Source organism: Triticum urartu, chromosome 2A (assembly GCF_056163025.1).
Source record: "Triticum urartu cultivar PI428250 chromosome 2A, HENAU_Tu73, whole genome shotgun sequence".
Taxonomy (NCBI): domain Eukaryota; kingdom Viridiplantae; phylum Streptophyta; class Magnoliopsida; order Poales; family Poaceae; genus Triticum; species Triticum urartu.
The window spans coordinates 766,459,324-766,481,032 of NC_141874.1; the positions used below are offsets into that span (position 1 = coordinate 766,459,324).

At 44.2% G+C, this 21,709-nt stretch overlaps 2 protein-coding genes across 3 annotated transcripts; one reads left to right on the plus strand and one right to left on the minus strand.

Annotated features, from left to right (window-relative positions):
- The first annotated feature begins 2,062 nt into the window (after positions 1–2,062).
- LOC147988087 (uncharacterized) lies at positions 2,063–10,754 on the plus strand. The gene is made up of 2 exons (XM_087542598.1): positions 2,063–2,936; positions 10,552–10,754. The coding sequence occupies exons 1-2, from the start codon at positions 2,063–2,065 to the stop codon at positions 10,752–10,754; spliced, it is 1,077 nt and encodes a 358-aa protein (XP_087398724.1).
- Positions 10,755–16,784: 6,030 nt separating this feature from the next.
- On the minus strand, positions 16,785–20,387 carry LOC147988088 (uncharacterized). Of its 2 annotated transcripts, XR_015617789.1 has the most exons (5): positions 19,879–20,387; positions 19,239–19,350; positions 18,287–18,518; positions 17,575–18,198; positions 16,785–17,030 (listed from the first exon to the last, which is right to left on the minus strand). XR_015617789.1 is itself a non-coding variant. In XM_087545616.1 (4 exons), the coding sequence occupies exons 1-3, from the start codon at positions 20,033–20,035 to the stop codon at positions 18,117–18,119; spliced, it is 471 nt and encodes a 156-aa protein (XP_087401742.1). In that variant the 5' UTR covers positions 20,036–20,387; the 3' UTR covers positions 16,785–17,030; positions 17,575–18,116. The 2 variants fall into 2 exon arrangements, 1 of the variants encoding a protein (XP_087401742.1); XM_087545616.1 differs by lacking the exon at positions 19,239–19,350.
- Between the last annotated feature and the right edge of the window lie 1,322 nt (positions 20,388–21,709).

A 21,709-nucleotide genomic window follows, 5' to 3' on the forward strand; every position in this document is an offset into this window, starting at 1 on the left:
TGTGATGGACAAGACCCAATCCTAAGCCTAGCACAAGATCGTGTAGTTCGTATGCTAAAGCTTTTCTAATGTCAAGTATCATTTCCTTAGACCATGAGATTGTGCAACTCCCGGATACCGTAGGAGTGCTTTGGGTGTGCCAAACGTCACAACGTAACTGGGTGGCTATAAAGGTACACTACGGGTATCTCCGAAAGTGTCTGTTGGGTTGGCACGAATCGAGACTGGGATTTGTCACTCCGTGTGACGGAGAGGTATCTCTGGGCCCACTCGGTAGGACATCATCATAATGTGCACAATGTGATCAAGGAGTTGATCACGGGATGATGTGTTATGGAACGAGTAAAGAGACTTGCCGGTAACGAGATTGAACAAGGTATCGGGATACCGACGATCGAATCTCGGGCAAGTATCATACCGATAGACAAAGGGAATTGAATACGGGATTGATTAAGTCCTTGACATCGTGGTTCATCCGATGAGATCATCGTGGAACATGTGGGAGCCAACATGGGTATCCAGATCCCGCTGTTGGTTATTGACCGGAGAACGTCTCGGTCATGTCTGCATGTCTCCCGAACCCGTAGGGTCTACACACTTAAGGTTCGGTGACGCTAGGGTTATAAAGGAAGCTTGTATGTGGTTACCGAAGGTAGTTCGGAGTCCCGGATGAGATCCCGTACATCACGAGGAGTTCCAGAATGGTCCAGAGGTAAAGATTGATATTGGACGAAGGGTTTTGGAGTCCGGGAGTGTTCCGGAGGTACTGGGTGATGACCAGCATGACCGAAAGGTGTTTCGGGAGCCCCGGCAAGTGTTGGGGGGCTTCATGGGCCAAGGGAAGGGGGCAAACCAGCCCACTAAGGGGCTGTGCGCCCCCCTCACCTATTCGCACGTGACCAGGGGTTTGGGGCGCCCCATCTAAGGGTTCCCACCTCCTGGCTTGGGGGCCAAGTCACCCAAGGGGTAGATCCCATCTGCCCTGGCCGCCGCCCCCCCCCTAGGGGAAACCCTAGGGCGCCTCCCCCTCCCCCTTGCCCCTATATATAGTGGAGGTTTTGGGGCTGCCCAGGACACGAGATGAGTTCCTCTCCCCGTTGGTGCGGCCCTACCTCTCTTTCTCCTTTGGGGCGAAGCCCTGCAGGATAGCCACACTCCTCCATCACCACCACGCCGTTGTGCTGCTGTTGGATGGAGTCTTCCTCAACCTCTCCCTCTCTCCTTGCTGGATCAAGGCGTGGGAGACGTTGTCGGGCTGTACGTGTGTTGAACGCGGAGGTGCCGTCCGTTCGGCACTAGGATCTCCGGTGATTTGGATCACGATGAGTACGACTCCATCAACCCCGTTCTCTTGAACGCTTCCGCTTAGCGATCTACAAGGGTATGTAGATGCACTCTCCTTCCCCTCGTTGCTAGTCTCTCCATAGATAGATCTTGGTGACACGTAGGAAAATTTTGAATTTCTACTACGTTCCCCAACAATAGGTTAGTCCCAAAAATAATATAGAAGTGTACAATAAAGCTCATAAACATCCAAAACAGATAATATAATAGCATGGAACAATCAAAAATTATAGATACGTTGGAGACGTATCACTACCCCTATTGGAAGAATAAGATGCGAATGCATCTTGAGGAAATTGATAACGATCTGTGGTATGTTGTGGAAAATGGTGTTCCCTCAGTCTCACCTTCTCTGAACGCTACTGATGTGAAGAGATTCAAGCAACTCGATTCACAGGCGAAGAACATCATATGTGGCCATCTGAGCAAAGGGCAGCATGGAAGAGTGAGTGCTTTGGAAACTGCTAAGCTTATCTGGGATAGGCTGTCCAAGGTCAATGAAGGAGTCTCAACTCAATGTGACTCTCAAGTTGACGTTCTTCGCAATCTCTTCAACCACTTCAAAAGACTCGACAATGAAAATGTTCAGCAAACCTTCGATTGCCTCACTGACATCTCAAATGAACTTCAAGCACTTGGTGCCACTGACATCACCGACCATGAGGTGGTGAAGAAATTGCTGAGATCGCTTGATTCCTCATTTGATACTCTCGCACTGATGATACAAGAACGTGGTGATTACAAGTCTCTTGATCCCGCTGATATCCTCGAGAGGTTAAACACTCATGAGTTCCACCTTGCTGAGAAGAGAGATCTCTATGGTTCGAGCTATGGCAGATCACGTGCCCTGAAGGCCAAGGTTGTCTCTAAATCTGAAGGTGAAGATTCTGGTAGTAGACTTGGTGATCCTGAAGAACTGAGCCAGGAGCTAGCACTGCTCGTGAAGAAATTCCAGAAGTTCTCAAGACGTGGTCATTTTGGAAAATCCTCAAGGAGCAATGATTCCTCATCCAGTGACTACAAGAAGAGGTTGTGCCACAAATGCAAGAAACCTGGTCACTACATTCAAGATTGTCCTCAGTGGGAAAAGGAATCAAAGAAGAAGAAATACAAGGATTACAGTTCTAATGACGCGAAGAAGAAGAAATCTTCAAAGTCTTCATCATCAAAATCCTCAAAGTCTTCAGCTCACAAGAAGAGCAGCTCCAAGAAGGCCCGGGCATTCATTGGTAAGGAAATGGACTCTGAGGCTGAATCTGAGGAACATGAGGAAGAGGAGGCATCTGAGGAGTCCGAGTCTGGTGTGGCGAGCCTAGATCTCGCTACTGCATTCGTCAGCAAGTTCATCTTCAACTCTGAAGAAAATGGCTTCACCAACAAGGCTGATGAAGGCAATGATGACTACGCTCCCACCTATTGCTTCATGGCAAAGGGTGCCAAGGTACTCAAATACCCCTCCTCTGAATCAAGTGAGGATGAATCTGATGAAAACCTCAAGCCTAGCTATTCTAAACTTGCTAAGATTGCTGTGAAACAACAGAAGGCTTTTGAAAAGGTTCAAAACATGCTAGACAAAAGTGATGATATGTTCGGTGAAGAAATGGATCGCACTAAAGCTTTGGCTGAAAGTCTTCAGAGACTTCAGTCCAAGTTTGACAACCTTCAAAGTCATCATAACACTCTCTTATCTGATCATGAGAAGCTTTCTTATGAATTTCTTCAAAGAAAGCAAGATCTTGAAAAGCTAAGGGAGAGTTATGAAGATCTTCAGAAGGAGTGCGATTCATTACTTGCACAACATATCAGCGCTACCCAGGAAGAATTCATTCCTCCATGTTTGAAATGCATTGAATGTGAAACTGCTAATTCTTCACCGGAATGTTCAAATGCTTCTAATGTTACAAATTCTTCACATGTCTCTGCTATCACTAATTCCTCATCTGAGGACATTGCTAGTATCACTGATGATGCAGGGTTGAAGGAATTGTATATGACAGGCATGTACAAAAGCCTCAAAGTGCATTAGACTCTTTGTGATGTGCTTAAAAAGCAGATCCTCAACAGGAACCCTAGGAAAGAGGGTACTGCCTTTGAGAGGAAAATCAATGCTGATGGAACATATTGGAAGCCTGAGCAGTACCCCAAAACCTCATGGGTTGCTACAAAGGGACCTCCAGTAGATCCATCTAATCTATCTGGCTTTACATGTGAATCTCCTCATTCTTCTGATAAGTCATTTGACTCTAACTATAAACTGTTCAAAAATCAGAATGGTGAAGTATTTGTTAGATATGTTGGCACTAACTGCAGGAATGGTTCCCCTATGAAGAAAATCTGGGTTCCCAAAAGGTGCCTTGTAAATCTTCAGGTGAATGTCATCATGACACCACCTATGAAGAATAGGAACCCCAGATCAAATTCTTCATATGGACCAAATTCCTCACATGGATCAAATTCCTCAAAAGGATCAAAGTCCTCATATGAAGATCATCGTGCTAACACCTCCGTTTTGCAAGGAAGAGCTAAGGGCTATGAATATGAGCATGACTCCTCTAACCATTATGTTCATAAGTCCTCAAAGAATTTATCTGCTTATTCATATGCTTATCCTAACTCCTCTTATGTGAAATGAAGTGGAATGGCTTCTATGCCACCATTCTCTTATGGAGTTCGCAGAATGATGAACTCTTTGCCACCCCTTCGGATGTGGGTGGTGAAGAAAAGGAACTAATCTCTTATGCAGGGACAGGTCTCCAGACGCACTTAAACGTCTGAAAAATTTGCTGGAGACCTGTATGTGCCTGAAAGAACGCAGGCTAATCATGAAGAAATGAATCCTCATTTCTCACGTCCTCATACTGCTTTATCTGTTTTATTGCTTGATGAAATTGATCTGATGAATCTGATGTCATATTCTTCACTGATGAAGTATATGAGTTCGTAAGCTGCACTAATTCATCTGCGGGATAACCAACCCAAAGCCACTGAGTGGGTTCTCGATAGTGGATGTACGAACCACATGACTGGTGACAAGAATGTATTGACGGATGCTCCCTTGTCTCCATCGCATCTGAAGCATACATCTTCGCTGACAAAGGAAAAAGCAAGGTATTGGGTCTAGGTAAGGTTGCGATCTCAAAGGATCGACACATGGACAATGTCATGCTTGTCGAGTCCTTAGGATACAACCTCATGTCTGTCTTAATGCTTTGTGATCTTGATATGGTTGTTGTCTTTGGCAAGTATCATTGTGTTGTGATCATGGAAGCTGACAATTCCAAAGTCTTCGAAGGCTTTAGGAGAGGAGATTTGTATATTGTTGATTTCTCTACAGGACCTCAACCAGCTATATGTCTACTTGCAAAAGCTTTAGAAGGCTGGCTATGGCATCGATGACTTGGTCATGCTAGGATGAGGAATTTGCACACACTCGCGAAGAAGAAGCATGTCATTAGCATTGAGAATGTCAAATTCCTCAAGGATCACTTGTGCGGAGCCTGTGAAGCTGGAAAGATGACCAAGGCCAAACATCCAGCGAAGACTATCATGACTACTACTCGACCATTTGAATTGCTTCACATGGATCTCTTTGGTCCTAATCATTATTCAGTAGTTACAAATGATGCATCTCTATATGGCTTTGTTATTGTTGATGATTACTCTCGTTACACATGGGTGCGTATTGTCACTTACAAACATGAGGTGCAGGAAGTCTTTAAACGATTTTCCTCGAGGGCTTCAACCAACTTTGGTGTGAAGATCAAGCACATCAGAAGTGACAATGGAACTGAGTTCAAGAATTCTGGTCTTGATGACTATCTTGATGAACTTGGTATTACTCATGAGTTATCTGCTCCTTATACTCCTCAGCAGAATGGCGTCGTGGAGCGCAAGAACAGGACTCTTGTTGAGATGGCTCGCACTATGCTTGATGAATACAATACACCTCGTCGTTTCTGGATTAAGACAATTGATACTGCATGTCACATCATCAACAGGGTATATCTTCACAAATTCTTCAAGAAGACTGCATACAAACTCCTCACTGACAAGAAACCCAATGTGAGTTATTTCAAAGTCTTTGGTGCTAAATGTTGGATTAGAGATCCCCATCACAACTCTAAATTTGCACCGAAAGCACATGAGGGTTTTATGCTTGGTTACGGAAAGGACTCGCACACCTACAGAGTCTTCAACAACGTTCACCACAAAGTTGTTGAAAATGTAGATGTGTGGTTCGATGAATCTAATGACTCGCAAAGAGAGCACCTACCTTCTGTGTTAGATGAACAGTCACCTGAGGAAACTATCAAGTTCAAGGCTACTGAGGATGTCATTCCTACTGAAGAATCTGTTAAAGAAATCATTCCAGAATGTGAAGAATGTCATGCTGATGCACCTGAGGAAAATGGTGCTGAAGAAAATGCTGATCAAATTCCTCGACGACAACCAGCTCATCCTCGCATTGCAAACGAAGTGCAGATTAAGAAATCATCAGCGACATCAACATTGCAGGTCCTCTCACACGCTCAAAAGCTTCACATTTGTCTAACTTTTGTGGGCACTTTGCTTTCGTCTCTATCACAGAGCCCACTAAGGTAGATGAAGCATTTCTGGAGCCTGAGTGGATTCAAGCTATGGAAGAAGAATTACATCAGTTCGAGCTCAACAACGTCTGGGAACTGGTCAAACGTCCAGATCCTCGCAAGCACAATATCATCGGCACAAAGTGGATCTACCGCAACAGGCAAGATGAAAATGGTCTTATGGTGAGGAATAAGGTACGACTTGTTGTTGGGGAACGTAGTAATTTCAAAAAAATTCCTACGCACACGCAAGATCATGGTGATGCATAGCAACGAGAGGGGAGAGTGTGATCTACGTACCCTTGTAGACCGACAGCGGAAGCGTTGTGACAACGCGGTTGATGTAGTCGTACATCTTCACGATCCGACCGATCCAAGCACCGTTACTCCGGCACCTCCGAGTTCTTGGCACACGTTCAGCTCGATGACGCTCCCCGGGCTCCGATCCAGCAAAGCTTCGGGGAGGAGTTCCGTCAGCACGACGGTGTGGTGACGATCTTAATGTTCAACCGTCGTAGGGCTTCGCCTAAGCACCGCTACAATATGACCGAGGTGGAATATGGTGGAGGGGGGCACCGCACACGGCTAAGGAACGATCACGAAGATCAACTTGTGTGTCTATGGGGTGCCCCCTGCCCCCGTATATAAAGGAGTGGAGGAGGGGAGGGCCGGCCCTCTCTATGGCGCGCCCTAGGGGAGTCCTACTCCCACCGGGAGTAGGATTCCCCTTTTCCTAGTCCAACTAGGAGTCCTTCCATGTAGTAGGAGTAGGAGACAAGGAAGGGGAAGGGAGAAGGGAAGGAAGGAGGGGGCGCAGCCCCTCCCCCTAGTCCAATTCGGACTAGGCCTTGGGGGGGCGCGGCCTGCCCTAGGCAGCCCCTCTCTCTTTCCCGTATGGCCCAATAAGGCCCAATACTTCTCCCCCGTATTCCCGTAACTCCCCGGTACTCCGAAAAATACCCAAATCACTCGGAACCTTTCCGATGTCCGAATATAGTCGTCCAATATATCGATCTTTACGTCTCGACCATTTCGAGACTCCTCGTCATGTCCCCGATCTCATCCGGGACTCCGAACTCCTTCGGTACATCAAAACTCATAAACTCATAATATAACTGTCATCGAAACCTTAAGCGTGCGGACCCTACGGTTCGAGAACAATGTAGACATGACCGAGGCACGTCTCCGGTCAATAACCAATAGCGGGACCTGGATTCCCATATTGGCTCCTACATATTCTACGAAGATCTTTATCGGTCAGACCGCATAACAACATACGTTGTTCCCTTTGTCATCGGTGTGTTACTTGCCCGAGATTCGATCATCGGTATCTCAATACCTAGTTCAATCTCGTTACCGGCAAGTCTCTTTACTCGTTCCGTAATACATCATCTCACAACTAACTCATTAGTTGCAATGCTTGCAAGGCTTATGTGATGTGCATTACCTTGAGGGCCCAGAGATACCTCTCCGACAATCGGAGTGACAAATCCTAATCTTGAAATACGCCAACCCAACATGTACCTTTGGAGACACCTGTAGAGTACCTTTATAATCACCCATTTACGTTGTGACGTTTGGTAGAACACAAAGTGTTCCTCCGGCAAACGGGAGTTGCATAATCTCATAGTCATAGGAACATGTATAAGTCATGAAGAAAGCAATAGCAACATACTAAACGATCGGGTGCTAAGCTAATGGAATGGGTCATGTCAATCAGATCATTCAACTAATGATGTGATCCTGTTAATCAAATGAAAACTCTTTGTCCATGGTTAGGAAACATAACCATCTTTGATTAACGAGCTAGTCAAGTAGAGGCATACTAGTGACACTCTGTTTGTCTATGTATTCACACATGTATTATGTTTTCGGTTAATACAATTCTAGCATGAATAATAAACTTTTATCATGATATAAGGAAATAAATAATAACTTTATTATTGCCTCTAGGGCATATTTCCTTCACTTGTAGCTCAAGGCTACACATAGGTTGAAGGAATTGATTTCGATGAAACTTTTGCACCTGTTGCTAGACTTGAGGCTATTCGCATATTACTTGCTTATGCTAACCATCATGATATCACTTTGTATCAAATGGATGTGAAAAGTGCATTCCTCAATGGTAAGCTTGAGGAAGAAGTATATGTTGTTCAACCCCCAGGTTTTGAAGATCCAAAGCATCCTAACAAAGTCCTCAGACTCAATAAGGCCCTCTATGGCCTCAAACAGGCCCCTCAGGCGTGGAATGATACTTTGAAGGAATTCCTCATGAAGAAAGGCTTCAAACCCGGTTCACTTGACCCTACTCTTTTCACTAAATCTTATGATGGTGAATTGTTTGTGTGCCAAATATATGTTGATGATATTACCTTTGGATGTACTGACCAACGTTACACTGACGAATTTGGTTATATGATGAGGGAGGAATATGAAATGTCTATGATGGGAGAATTTAAATTCTTCTTAGGTCTTCAAGTTCGTCAACAGCACAATGGCATATTCATATCTCACGAGAAATACCTCAAGGACGTATTGAGGAAATTCGGCATGCAAGACTGCAAAGGATTCAAAATCCCTATGCCCACAAATGGCCATCTATGCACTGATGAAAATGGTATTGACTTTGATCAGAAGGTATACCGCCCCATGATTGGTTCTTTATTGTACTTATGTGCATCTAGGCCAGACATTATGCATAGTATTTGCATGTGTGCCCGATTTCAAGATACACCAAAGGAATCACACCATAAGGTTGTGAAGCATATTCTTCGATATCTAGCTCACACACCAACACTTGGATTATGGTACCCCAAGGGCTCGGCTTTTGATCTCATTAGATATTCAGACTCTGACTATGCTGGTGATCGTGTGGACCGCAAGTCAACATCTGGCACATGTCATTTCCTCGGACGATCCTTGGTCTGTTGGTCCTCGAAGAAACAGAATTGCGTATCACTATCTACTGCTGAAGCTGAGTACATTGCTGCTGGTTCTTGCTGTGCTCAACTGCTATGGATGAAGCAAACTCTCAAGGACTACGGCGTCAACGTGAAGAATGTGCCACTCTACTGTGACAATGCGAGTCCCATCAAGATTGCTCATAACCTAGTTCAGCACTCAAAGACAAAGCACATTCAGATTCGTCATCATTTTATTCGTGATCATGTGTTGAAGGGCGACATTTCTATTGAGCATGTGAAGACTGAAGACCTAGCCGATATCTTCACAAAGCCCTTGGATGAGAAGAGATTTAGCAAGTTGCGGTGTGAGCTAAATATCTTAGAATCTTCGAATGTTCTTTGAAAAGGACACTCATCCTAACACTTATGCAAAATTGATGACTTAGATGTGCAACACATGAAGAAATGTTTTTCTTCAATCAATGAAGACTAACACTCTAAGTGTGGAAAAATTAACGAAGAATTTGATTCTCAGAGCCCTATGACAATTGTACGCGGTGTCTGAAATTATCATTCTTATACGGTGGGTCACGCCACCACCAAAAGTTGAAAATCTTCAATTTGAGTTTTCCTCAGTTTTGAAATTCCTCAATTGCTCAATTTCTTCAACTTTGCAATGTCTTCACCATTACTTATTGCTATTTCTTCATGATTGCCTTTTCTGCTAAGTGAATGTGATCGGACCCTTCCTCCTCTATGCTAAGCTCAACCCAATCCATTCACAAATTCTTCATGTGCGTTATATTTGAAACATGTTCAAAATCTTCACTGTGTCCTTGTCAGCTGAAGAATTTGCGAACGTAACATTAAAACTTATCTTATCTGAATTTTTGGCGTTTGCCACTCAAACCGTTCCACATCCCATGATAATACTTATCTATTCACCCACGATCTCACACGATCGCCACTTCTCAGTACGTGGGTGACACATGTCAAGCGAATGAGAAGGGTCAGGGGCACATTCGTCCAATTTCTTCGGGCGAACAATTTTTCACTTCGACTATAAATACCCCTCCCCTTCCTCACTTTGTTTTTACTCTGTTCGACCTCAATCCCACTCGAGCTTCTCAAACCCTAGCGCCGCCGCTACTTCATCGTCGCCGGTGAGGAAGAGCTTCACTGCCTCAACCTCGTCGTCATCGTACTCACGCCAACTGCGGATTTCTTCACTCCACCGCCACTGTAGTTGTCTTCCTCTGCCAAGTTAAGGCGTGGAAGATCTGAACCAACGAGCTTCACATCTATACTTCCCAGTTCGTCGTGTTCTTCGTCCAGGGTAATTAAAAGTTACTTTTACTGCCCTCTTTGATTCAAATGTTTTCTACAAAATCTTCAAAAGGTGTTTATTCCTCAAATCTTCACACACTGAACACCTCACATAACATCTGTTCTTGATCTGTTTCCCTAAGCAACATTTTTCTTCAAGATTCCTCAATTGTGTGGAGTTTTTAATCTGTACAACTCTAGAACCTAAGTCAAAGAACGCTTAGTGAAATTCTTCAAGACTCATCTGGTCAAATTCCTCAAACTTGTTCTTATTGCAAAACCTTCTGAGAACGCATATGACCTCTCCAAATTCCTCGCAACTATACTCTGTTCATAGGTACACATGTCCGCTGCTGAATCACTAGGTTCTCATCAACTTAACTCATTTGCAGTGTTCCTTGAAGAAAAGTTGCACACCTCTTCAGAGAATTCCATTGCTCAAATTCCTCAGATGAAGAAAATGGTTGATGGTAAGAAGCCACAGAAAGGAGGAAAGAGGCCTGAGGTCAATACTGCTTTCGAGATTCCTGATGACATATACAAGGATTATTGCACTCCTGATGAGGCCAAATTTGGCAAGGAGGACAAAAATTAGCGCAAGGTGCGCATACAAAGAATAGAGAGGAGATGGGCATGGGAATGGAGGGAGTACAGATATGTTATTCCAAAGTATATGAAGAAATTCGCTCTAAATCCTCCATGCCCAAGACCTCCATTGGCACCTGGCCAAGAAGCAGATCCCACCAGCCTCAAGCATGGTGAGAATTATCCTGATGAATGGGCCAAGCGCTAGGCCAAGCTAGCCAAAATAGCTAAGGAAGCAGTGAGGAAATTTAATGAAGACTATGCTGCTGCTACCACTGCTGAGGCCTCTGCAAGCAAGCCAAAGAAGGCCATGGCAAAGAAGCCTGCTCATATGCCAAGTGCTTCACCCCAAATGCCCTCACGACCAAGTTCCTCAGCAATGCCCTCACGGCCAGATTCTTCAAAGCCCTCACGGCCAATTCCTCAAGCTGCTCCAGCTCCTCCAAAGTCCGCAGCTCCTCCGTCAAAATCCTCAGCACATGTGCATCTCGCCACGTGCCAAAGGACAATAGGCATCTCTATTGCCTCAGGAGCTTCTGCTAGTTCTTCAGCTCCACCAAATTCATCAACTGGCCCCTCTCTGCTGAAGAAAAAGGCCACTATTGGACGAGGCTCTTGACCAAGTCCTCACAAGAAGCAGGTCGCCTTTCAAGTACCGTCCGATGACGAAGCTGATGATGAGGAACTTGCCGAAATCATCAGAGACAGGTAGCTCAGGGCCGCTAGAGCCAAAGGCATCAGACGACACCGTATGAACTGTGGTTTAGCAAGAAACCTAAGCTGTCATTTCTTAAAAGTTTAGGATTGCGATGCTTATGTGAAAAAGTTTCAACCTGATAAGCTCGAACCCAAATCGGAGAAGTGCGTCTTCATAGGATACCCAGAAGAAAATGTTGGGTACACCTTCTATCACAGATCCGAAGACAAGATATTCATTGCTAAAAATGGATCCTTTCTAGAGAAGGAGTTTCTCTCGAAAGAAGTGAGTGGGAGGAAAGTAGAACTTGATGAGGTAATTGTACCTGCTCCCGAATTGGAAAGTAGTTCATCACAGAAATCAGTTCCAGTGATTCCTACACCAATTAGTGAGGAAGCTAATGATAGTGATCATGAAACTTCAGATCAAGTTACTACTGAACCTCTTAGGTCAACCAGAGTAAGATCCGCACCAGAGTGGTACGGTAATCCTGTTCTGGAGGTCATGTTACTTGACCATGACGAACCTACGAACTATGAGGAAGCGATGATGAGCCCAGATTCCGTGAAATGGCTTGAGGCCATGAAATCTGAGATGGGATCCATATATGAGAACAAAGTATGGACTTTGGTTGACTTGCCCGGTGATCGGCAATTCATTGAGAATAAATGGATTTTCAAGAGGAAGACGGACGCTGATAGTAGTGTTACTATCTACAAAGCTAGACTTGTCGAAAAGGGTTTTTGAAAAAGTTCAGGGTGTTGACTACGATGAGGTTTTCTCACTCGTAGCGATGCTTAAAGTATGTCTGAATCATGTTAGCAATTGCCACATTTTATGAAATTTGGCAAATGGATGTCAAACCTACATTCCTTAACGGATATCTTAAAGAAGAGTTGTATATGATACAACAAGAAGGTTTTGTCGATCCAAAAGGTGCTAAAAAAGTGTGCAAGCTCCAGCAATCCATTTATGGACTGGTGCAAGCCTCTCAGAGTTGGAATATACACTTTGATAGTGTGATCAAAGCATATGGTTTTATACAGACTTTTGGAGAAGTCTGTATTTACAAGAAAGTGAGTGGGAGCACTACAGCCTTTCTGATAAGTATATGTAAATGACATATTGTCGATCAAAAATGATGTAGAATTTTCTGGAAAGCATAAAGGAGTGTTTGAAAGGAGTTTTTCAAAGGAAGACCTCGGTGAAGCTGCTTACATATTAAGCATCAAGATCTATAGAGATAGATCAAGACGCTTGATAAGTTTTTCCAATGAGTACATACCTTGACAAGTTTTTGAACTAGTTCAAAATGGAGCAGTCAAAGAAAGAGTTCTTGCCTGTGTTGCAAGGTGTGAGGTTGAGTAAGACTCAAAGCCCGACCGCGGCAGAAGATAGAGAGAGAATGAAAGTCATTTCCCTATGCCTCGGCCATAGGTTCTATAAAGTATGCCATGCTGTGTACCAGACCTATTGTGTACCTCACCATATTTTTGGCAAGGGAGTACAATAGTGATCTAGGAGTAGATCACTGGACAACGGTCAAAATTATCCTTAGTGGAATAAGGATATGTTTCTCGATTATGGAGGTGACAAAACGTTCATCGTAAAGGGTTACGTCGATGCAAGTTTTGACACTGATCTAGATGACTCTAAGTCTCAGTCTGGATACATATTGAAAGTGGGAGCAATTAGCTGGAGTAGCTCTGTGCAGAGCATTGTTGACATAGAAATCTGCAAAATACATACGGATCTGAATATGGCAGACCTGTTGACTAAACTACTCTCACAAACAAAACATGATCACACCTTAGTACTCTTTGGGTGTTAATCACATGGCGATGTGAACTAAGATTACTAACTCTAGTAAAACCTTTGAGTGTTGGTCACATGGTGATGTGAGCTATGGGTGTTAATCACATGGTGATGTGAACTATTGGTGTTAAATCACATGGCGATGTGATCTACATTATTGACTCTAGTGCAAGTGGGAGACTGAAGGAAATATGCCCTAGAGGCGATAATAAAGTTGTTATTTATATTTCCTTATATCATGATAAATGTTTATTATTCATGCTAGAATTGTATTAACCGGAAACTTAGTACATGTTTGAATACATAGACAAACAGAGTGTCACTGGTATGCCTCTACTTGACTAACTCGTTGAATCAAAGATGGTTCAGTTTCCTAGCCATTGACATGAGTTGTCATTTGATTAACGGGATCACATCATTAGAGAATGATGTGATTGACTTGACTCATTCCATTAGCTTAGCATTTGATCGTTTAGTATATTGCTATTGCTTTCTTCATGACTTATACATGTTCCTATGACTATGAGATTATGGAACTCCCGAATACCGGAGGAACACTTTGTGTGCTACCAAACGTCACAACGTAACTGGGTGATTATAAAGGTGCTCTACAGGTGTCTCTGATGGTACTTTTTGAGTTGGCATAGATCGAGATTAGGATTTGTCACTCCGATTGTCGGAGAGGTATCTCTAGGCCCTCTCGGTAATGCACATCACTATAAGCCTTGCAAGCAATGTGACTAATGAGTTAGTTGCGGGATGATGCATTACAGAAGAGTAAAGAGACTTGCCGGTAACGAGATTGAACTAGGTATTGAGATACCAATGATCGAATCTCGGGCAAGTAACATACCGATGACAAAGGAAACAACGTATGTTGTTATGCGGTTTGACCGATAAAGATCTTCGTAGAATATGTGGGAGCCAATATGAGCATCTAGGTTCTGCTATTGGTTATTGATCAGAGACGTGTCTCGGTCATGTCTACATAGTTCTCGAACCCGTATGGTCCGCACGCTTAACGTTCGGTGACGATCGGTATTACGAGTTTATGTGTTTTGATGTACCGAAGGTAGTTCGGAGTCCCGGATATGATCACGGACATGACGAGGAGTCTCGAAATGGTCGGGACATAAAGATTGATATATTGGACGGCTATGTTCAGACACCGGAAAGGTTTCAGATGATCTCGGAGAAAAACCGGAGTACCGGGGGGTTATCGGAACCCCCCCGGGGAGTGTAATGGGCCTTATGGGCCTTCACTACTAGGAAAAGGCCTGCTAGTGGCGCACCTGTTTTGCCTACTAATGGCGCACTACAGGTGCGCCACTAGCATCACGCCATTAGAATATTTTACTAATGGCGCACCAGGCAGTGCGCCATTAGTATAGCCCATGGTGCGCCTTTAGTATGCCTCCCAGGGGGCCATATTTACCCATGTGCTCTGGCTTACTAATGGCGCACTCATTGGTGATGCGCCACTAGTGTGCTTTTTGCAGTGCGCCACTAAAGTGCTGAGTGGTGCGCCACTAGTATGAATATTAGGGATTTTTTTCTGATATTTGCACAGGTTACAAAACATATTACTGCACAGAATATAGAGAGCACAACATATAAACAATAAATTTATCGAATACAATAGAAGATTAGTCTCCGAATACAATTCATCATATTAATCTCCGAATTGAAAATACCGAACAAAGTTAGAATATTACAAGTCTCGAGACCGCGAATAGCGAGTTTGTCTTCACATTACAAGTCGATATCGATCATCTAGACTACCATCACATAGAAGAGAGTTGCGGTCATCACGATGAGCATAATCGCGATGAAACTGGTCTTCATCCGGTTCCTCCAACGCTCCCTCCTCTCTCCCGCTAGATAGCGTGCGTATCTAACTTCCGCCTCCGCCCTAGTGGTGTACCCTTTGTAACTGTTACCGCTGAAACGGTGAACCTGTCTCCGACACTCCTCCCAGTCGTCATAGACTCCGGGAACCTTACCCTTGTACACGACATACGACGGCATCTCTATGCACTAGCCAAACAAAACGTTAGTAGCAATTCACAGAGACATACAAGTTCATTAAAGTTTAATATTACAACTATAACAGCACGATTCATGGTCCTACTAATAAATAGCATCGATTACATATAAGTTGAACGACTGTCCAAACCAAAGAGACATACAAGTTCATTAAAGTTTAATATTACAACATGAATTAGTAGCAATTCACGGAGCGTGGATGAAGCCGCCGTCTTTCGTGATGGTCATGAAATCGCGGTCGTTGTCAGCCTGCATTTGTAGAGTTGTTTCTATCTCACTGTTGGACGGTTGAAATCTGAGGTAGAACTGCCCCGAGGTACGAAGGACATCTTGATGGATGATTTCCGCAAACTCCAACTGGATGCGAAAGAATTCTTGTCTGATGTCCGCGTCCTGGATTGCCGACAAGCGTGCGGCCCAATCTTTGAGATTAATTTGTAGCCGAAGGTGATTATGGTCCCGTATGATCGCCCACATGTGATGGAGGGCGTAGTAGGCATCCTTCTGACCGCCAGCCGGCTGCTTGACGCAGGGGAACGTCGTATTGTGGGTGAACACGTGCTGGTCATACCTACGAATTGTCCTGCTGAAGGTGCCTCCAGATCTGGCATAGCCGAGAAGAGCTTCATCAAGAACTTTCTTGATATTTGTGTAGTCTTTTGTCGACTGACGGTCCGAGTCAAAATACGTGGCCGTGGAATATTTCGGGCTTAAGAGGATGAGTGTGCAATGTGTGTCACTGCACAAAACACAGAATGTTAGAAAAAAAAGAACGAGCGGAATCTAAGAAATCATATGTTACGGGGCGGTGAGGGGTAACTTACTCGGGAAAGTAAGGCACGAGGAAGTTATCCTTATCTGGGTTTGCCAGAATGATGCCTTCGAGGTATGAACTCGCGACTTGCCGGTCCCCAGCGCTGCCCAAGATCTTGGCACGCATATACACTACAAGAAATATGTCAACTTGTGACCACCACTATTGGTCACTGAAAGGTCATGGTTTTTCATTTGCGACCTTTTTGTGACCAAAAACAGAAGGTCAAAAGCTGGCGGTCGTAAACTGACTATAGCGACCTTTCTTCTGGAATGGTCGTAGACGTTTATGACCAAAATATGTCCACTATGGCGTTTTGGTCACTAGCAACCTCCCCAGGCCACATAGGCATCCAGCGTGGCAAGCTGATGTGGCACAAGATTCAGTCCGGTCCAATTCGGTTTTCTACATGGGCCTAACCCAACAATTCGGCCTTTTTTTTACTTATTTTTTACTATTAATTTTGGTCGGCTACATGGGCTTGGCCCATTAATTCGGCCTTTTTGCTTTCTAAGATCTAGCCTTTTCACATTTTATATAATTTCTATTTTCAGATTTTCTTTGTTTTTTTGTTACATTCAATTTTTAGATTATTGTAGTCAACTGGGTGCACATTGCTTGTAGTCAACACACCGATATACCAACATCAAGTTTTAATTTTTCACAGCTTGTAGTCAACACACCGATTCAAATAACAACCAAACTCAGTTTATTACAATATTCCACACAATCACAATATACACCATACATTATTTCACCAATCACAATATAGCACTCTACAGGTAAAACTCTCAACAATATAGCACTCTATATCAGGGGCCAGCCAAGCCTACTACCATGCATGAGGCCACAACCAACCCAATAGCATCAGCACCGTTGGAGCCCTGACCAACGTCCAAGCTTTATCAAGCTCCCTGCAAATTGCATTTAGTGGCAAAGCATCAATAGATGAAGTTGCAAAATGAATATCTTAGGGGAAGCTACACTTGGCATATACACGGGCAGAGTTGGGTTTAAGTAACCAAGTCATGTTTAAAAGAGTTAACTGAAGGAGTACAATTAGCGTGTAACCTGGAAAACATATAGCTAGAGGCCTAGAGTATCAACATCAGCAATACATCTAGAGGCCTAGAGCATTAGATCATCAACAGCAGCAGTATAGCTAAAGGCCAAGAGCATCAACAACAGCAGTACAGCTAGATTCTAGAGCAGTAGAGCATCAACAGCAGCAGTACAGCTAGAGTCCTAGCGCTTTTCTTCCCGCACATGACCAAGGCGAGGCATTGAGCCAACGCCTCTTGCTTCAACGTGCATAATCGGCCTATTAAGCGCGCCTTCTTGAACTTTGGCAACACATGCTTGCATAAACTCATGGAAGGAAGGTGACAACATTTCAGAGCAATCAATTCAAATTCAGAAGGTGTGCTTTCTACTCAATATTAACAGGGATGCGTGTACCTCTATGCTTTGGCATCTCAGTCGGAGGGGGCAAAAAATAGGCCAGCAAAGTGAAGCCATCTCTTGTTGCTTCATGCAAAGCTACAGCCAGCCAGGAAGCAGCAGCACCAAGTTTCATGTGATGGCGCGGTGGAACCAGCAAAATATATTGTCCTGCAGAGGCATTCTTATCACCATACAATTATCACAACTAGTAATTGCAAGAACAAGAAAGCTTAAACTAAGGTTAAAGCTCGGTAACAACAGCAGCAGGTCAATAATAACAGCATCAAGTCCTGGGAGTGCTTTAATTTAGTCCATTTTTTATCAACAACTTATCCTAAGGACGACATGCTATCGAACTTTGGAAAATACAGTATGAATATGACAGCAATAATAGCAAGTCCTACACTAAAATAAGCAATCATGATTTCTAACAATAGCAATCATCAGCAGCAAGTCCTAACTTAACAGCAGCAATGATAAGAGAAGAGAGGAAAATAGAAGAAAAGAGATGAGAAGTTTCTGTTAATGAAAAAAAATTACTCATCTTTTCAAATGAATCAAATAAGTAGCTCTACACTGGAGCTCCACCACATCCTCTTGGGTGTAGGATCTCGTAGACAACATAGGCACCACCAGTACCTTCAGATTTGGCAAACAAAATGGGAAATCAAGCCACTAATTTGCACAAAGAACAATAACCGAAAGCAGAGCAGTAAAGCCGCAACACCTCATCGATGACGCTCCCGTCTCCGTCCAGCACGAACCCGTACTCCATGAAGTGGCTTCGGGGCCTCCAAGGTGCCAGCTACCTCCTAGCCGGCCGGAACACACGGCCGACGATGGTGACGGCGTTGGCGCTGGACAGTGTCGCCGTTGTCCCATGAGCCAGTCGTCATTGGCAGTATCGCCGCGTTTGCCAGCTCCGGGCGCCGGCTTGGACCACAGGAAGAGGTCGGCAGCTGCAAGCATAACACATAAGCACAGCACATCAGAAGCCCAGATGAACAAGCAATCTATCTATCTAGAAAACAAACAAAGTATCTCAGGGTTTAAGCTAGTACTAGGATGCAACACTAGTTTTGGCTGCTTCCTCTACAAACTTAGCAGAATCGCATAAGCGGAGTAAAGCAGGTTGAATGTTGAGCAGCACATATACTAGGTGAGGTACAAACTGAATACTAGACATTCTTCAAAGCAAGCTCTTGTAAAAAAATAAGGAAAACATGAGTAACCAGCATGCTGGTTGGTTGCTGGCCAAGTCACTAGCTCAAACTGTATGAACAAATCAACGGATCACAGGAACCTTATCATCGTCCTCTCTCGAGCTGCCAGTCCCCATGATGACACGCCTCAGCCGGACGGACGGACAATGTACTGTGCTACACTGGGAGGTCAAATATTTCCAGCTCTAATTACAAAACTACTAACTACTAAGTACTAGTTCAGGTTCCGGTTCAGTTCCCAGCTCTCGAGCTTCCAGGTTCAGCCGGACTGGGAGTATCAATGTTAATCAACCAATCAACAGCGCATGCTAAAAGACAGTACAAGACGGATGATTTTTAGCAACCATTAAATAAGTGAGACTAGCAAACTTTTTCAGAAACCATAAATTAATAAGCAAGGCTAGTGACTTGGTTGTTTCCTTGGCAGAAACCGTTAATATATAAGACTCTGCTTACATAATCTGTGTAGAGAAAACAATACAAGCCTAAATTATGCTACACCCTTCGCAGCAGCCATGAAGGCCAGCCCAATGCCTGTGTTGCCACTGGTTGGTTCAATCAGCACACTCTGGAAACCCATTCACATGGAAAGCAAAATATCAGCAAAACAAGATCCTAGCAATCTGAATTTAGTAAATGTAGCTTTACAAAAAAATTGCAGAAAGTGCTTGCTATAAAACAACTTATAAGCATGAATAAAATGGCCAGGTGCACAAGTATTATTTTTGAGATTGCAAATAAGGGGCAGCATATCATGATTCATGGAAGGCATGGTAAGTATTTAAATAGAGAGGCTCTAGATTATAATATACTTAGTTCAGGGGCGAAATCATTCAGCCATTCCACTAGCGAAATCACCCAAAAGAGGCACGCGCGGCCGCACTGGCCACAACGGCCGCCGGAATGGATCCACCGCCCAATAGAGGAAACGAAGTGAGCAGGCACACCCGCCGCTCCGCTCGATCCAAGGATCCACAACCGCAAACGCAAGGCGACGCAGAACCACAATAGCGAGCAGTCAATAATGCGAGCCCTGCGTGGCCCGAGAGCGCACGGCCGGCGGCAGCGGGGCGAGGAAGAAGGAGAACAGACGCACCTGGGATGGATCTTCTACGGAAGTCGATGTGGACGATGAGGACGATGGTGCAGTTGAAGTCGCGGTGGATGACGGCTGGGGAGACGCAGCCGCCCTCGAGCGCCTCAGTCGCCTGACGGCGGGGCGGATCTGGCCGCCGCCTCACCTGCTGCTCCATCCGGGCGAGAAGGCGAGGGGACGAGGTGGGGGAGGGGAAGAGGGTGGCGGAGGGCGGATGGCGGAGCACGGCGGCAAGGTCACCGGCGGGGGCGGGGGCTGGTTTGCGCCGGGAGAGGGAGCAGGGAGAGAGGCGGCTGGTTTGGGTTTGGATCGGATCCAGAGCTCGGTCGCCATGGCTGCGCCGCGGGCTAGGGTTTCAGCCGCTTGGGAGGCATGGGGATTCGGGCTCCTCGCCGTCGACGGCCATGGTGCGGGGGCGGCGGCGGCGGCTAGGGTTTGGCGAGTGGGTGCGGGTGCAGGAGAGTGGGGGCGTGGGGGCTAGGGTTGGAACGGTGGGGAGTGGGGGCTGCGTGGGCGAGGGGGGTGAGAGGGCTACGTGGGTGAGAGGGTGAGGGGATGAGGTCCGCCGTTGGATCCCGTTGGATGCATGATCCGCGTGATATGCGTATAGACCAATCAGAAAGCAACAAACAATTTGAAGAATTTATGACCCTTTAAATAGGTCATGAAAAAACCATTTTCCATTTTTTAGTGCTCAAAATGAGTTCTTTTTTTAAAAGACCTACCAAATATTTGTTGAAATGATATTCTTTATATTTGTTCAAAATGATTTCTTTATACTCTACAAAAGTTTACATCTTGGAATAGTAAACAGTATCGACAAAGGGATTTTTTATATTCTTTGCACAAAAAATCATTTTCCATTTTTCGAGTGCCCCAAATGAGGTTTTTTTTGTGAAGGACCTACCAAATAATTGTTGAAAAATTGGACCAAATCATTTTTATAAAATACTAGGCCATATTTAATGCACAATGGACCAAATGGTTGGTTGAAAAAAGTTTTGATCCACCTCTCGTGAAAAAGACAAATTTCCACCGATTCAGTTGGAAGCGGGTCAAATTTGAACTGTAGCTACCTCGTAGTTTGTTCTTTATTTTTTCCAAAAATCATTTCTAGGTACATAAGTATCTATTTAATCAGAGAAACACCAAAAAAATTCCAAGATTCAACCACTAGCTAGGGACGGTCAAGCCCGCGGTTTTGACCGCATTTTGAAACAAGCATAAAAAATTCAAAAAAATTCAAAAAATTGGAAAACCTTCGCATAGTGTTATTATATGTGACCAAGTTTCCAGGAAAAATAATAAAATTGTAATACGGTAATTATTTTAGAAAAGTGTTCTCAGAAATGAGCTATCATGTGTGAAGATTCATGGATTTCAACCCAAACGCTCAATCTCATGGCCACATTCATGGCATAGTTTGTTCAAATGATCTCATATTGTGCACAAGGATGCATCTTGGAATTCCAAACAATGTTGCCAAAGTGAGTTTTAATTTTCTTTGCACGGAAAATTCATTTTCCATTTTTCGAGTGCCCGAAATGAGGTTTTTTTGTGAAGGACCTACCATATATTTGTTGCAAAATTTTACCAAATAATTTTTATAAAATAATAGGACATATTTAGTGCACAATTGACAAAATGGTTGGGTGTCAAAAGTTTTGATCCACCTCTGGTGAAAAAGACAAATTGTCGTCGATTCAGTTGGAAACGGGTCAAATTTGAACTGTAGCTGCCTCATAGTTTGCTCTTTATTTTTTCCAAAAATCATTTCTAGGTACGTAAGTATCTATTTAATCATAGAAACACCAAAAAAATTCCAAGATTC

Coding starts and splice junctions, on each gene's coding strand:
- LOC147988087 (XM_087542598.1), top strand. CDS start 2,063: ATGATACAAGAACGTGGTGATTACAAGTCTCTTGATCCCGCTGATATC. Junction 2,937..10,551: donor CAAAAGTGATGATATGTTCG/GTGAAGAAATGG, acceptor ACTCATTTGCAG/TGTTCCTTGAAGAAAAGTTG.
- LOC147988088 (XM_087545616.1), bottom strand. CDS start 20,035: ATGGAGCAGCAGGTGAGGCGGCGGCCAGATCCGCCCCGCCGTCAGGCG. Junction 18,519..19,878: donor CCGTAGAAGATCCATCCCAG/GTGCGTCTGTTC, acceptor TTATGCTTGCAG/CTGCCGACCTCTTCCTGTGG. Junction 18,199..18,286: donor ACGGGAGCGTCATCGATGAG/GTGTTGCGGCTT, acceptor CCAAATCTGAAG/GTACTGGTGGTGCCTATGTT.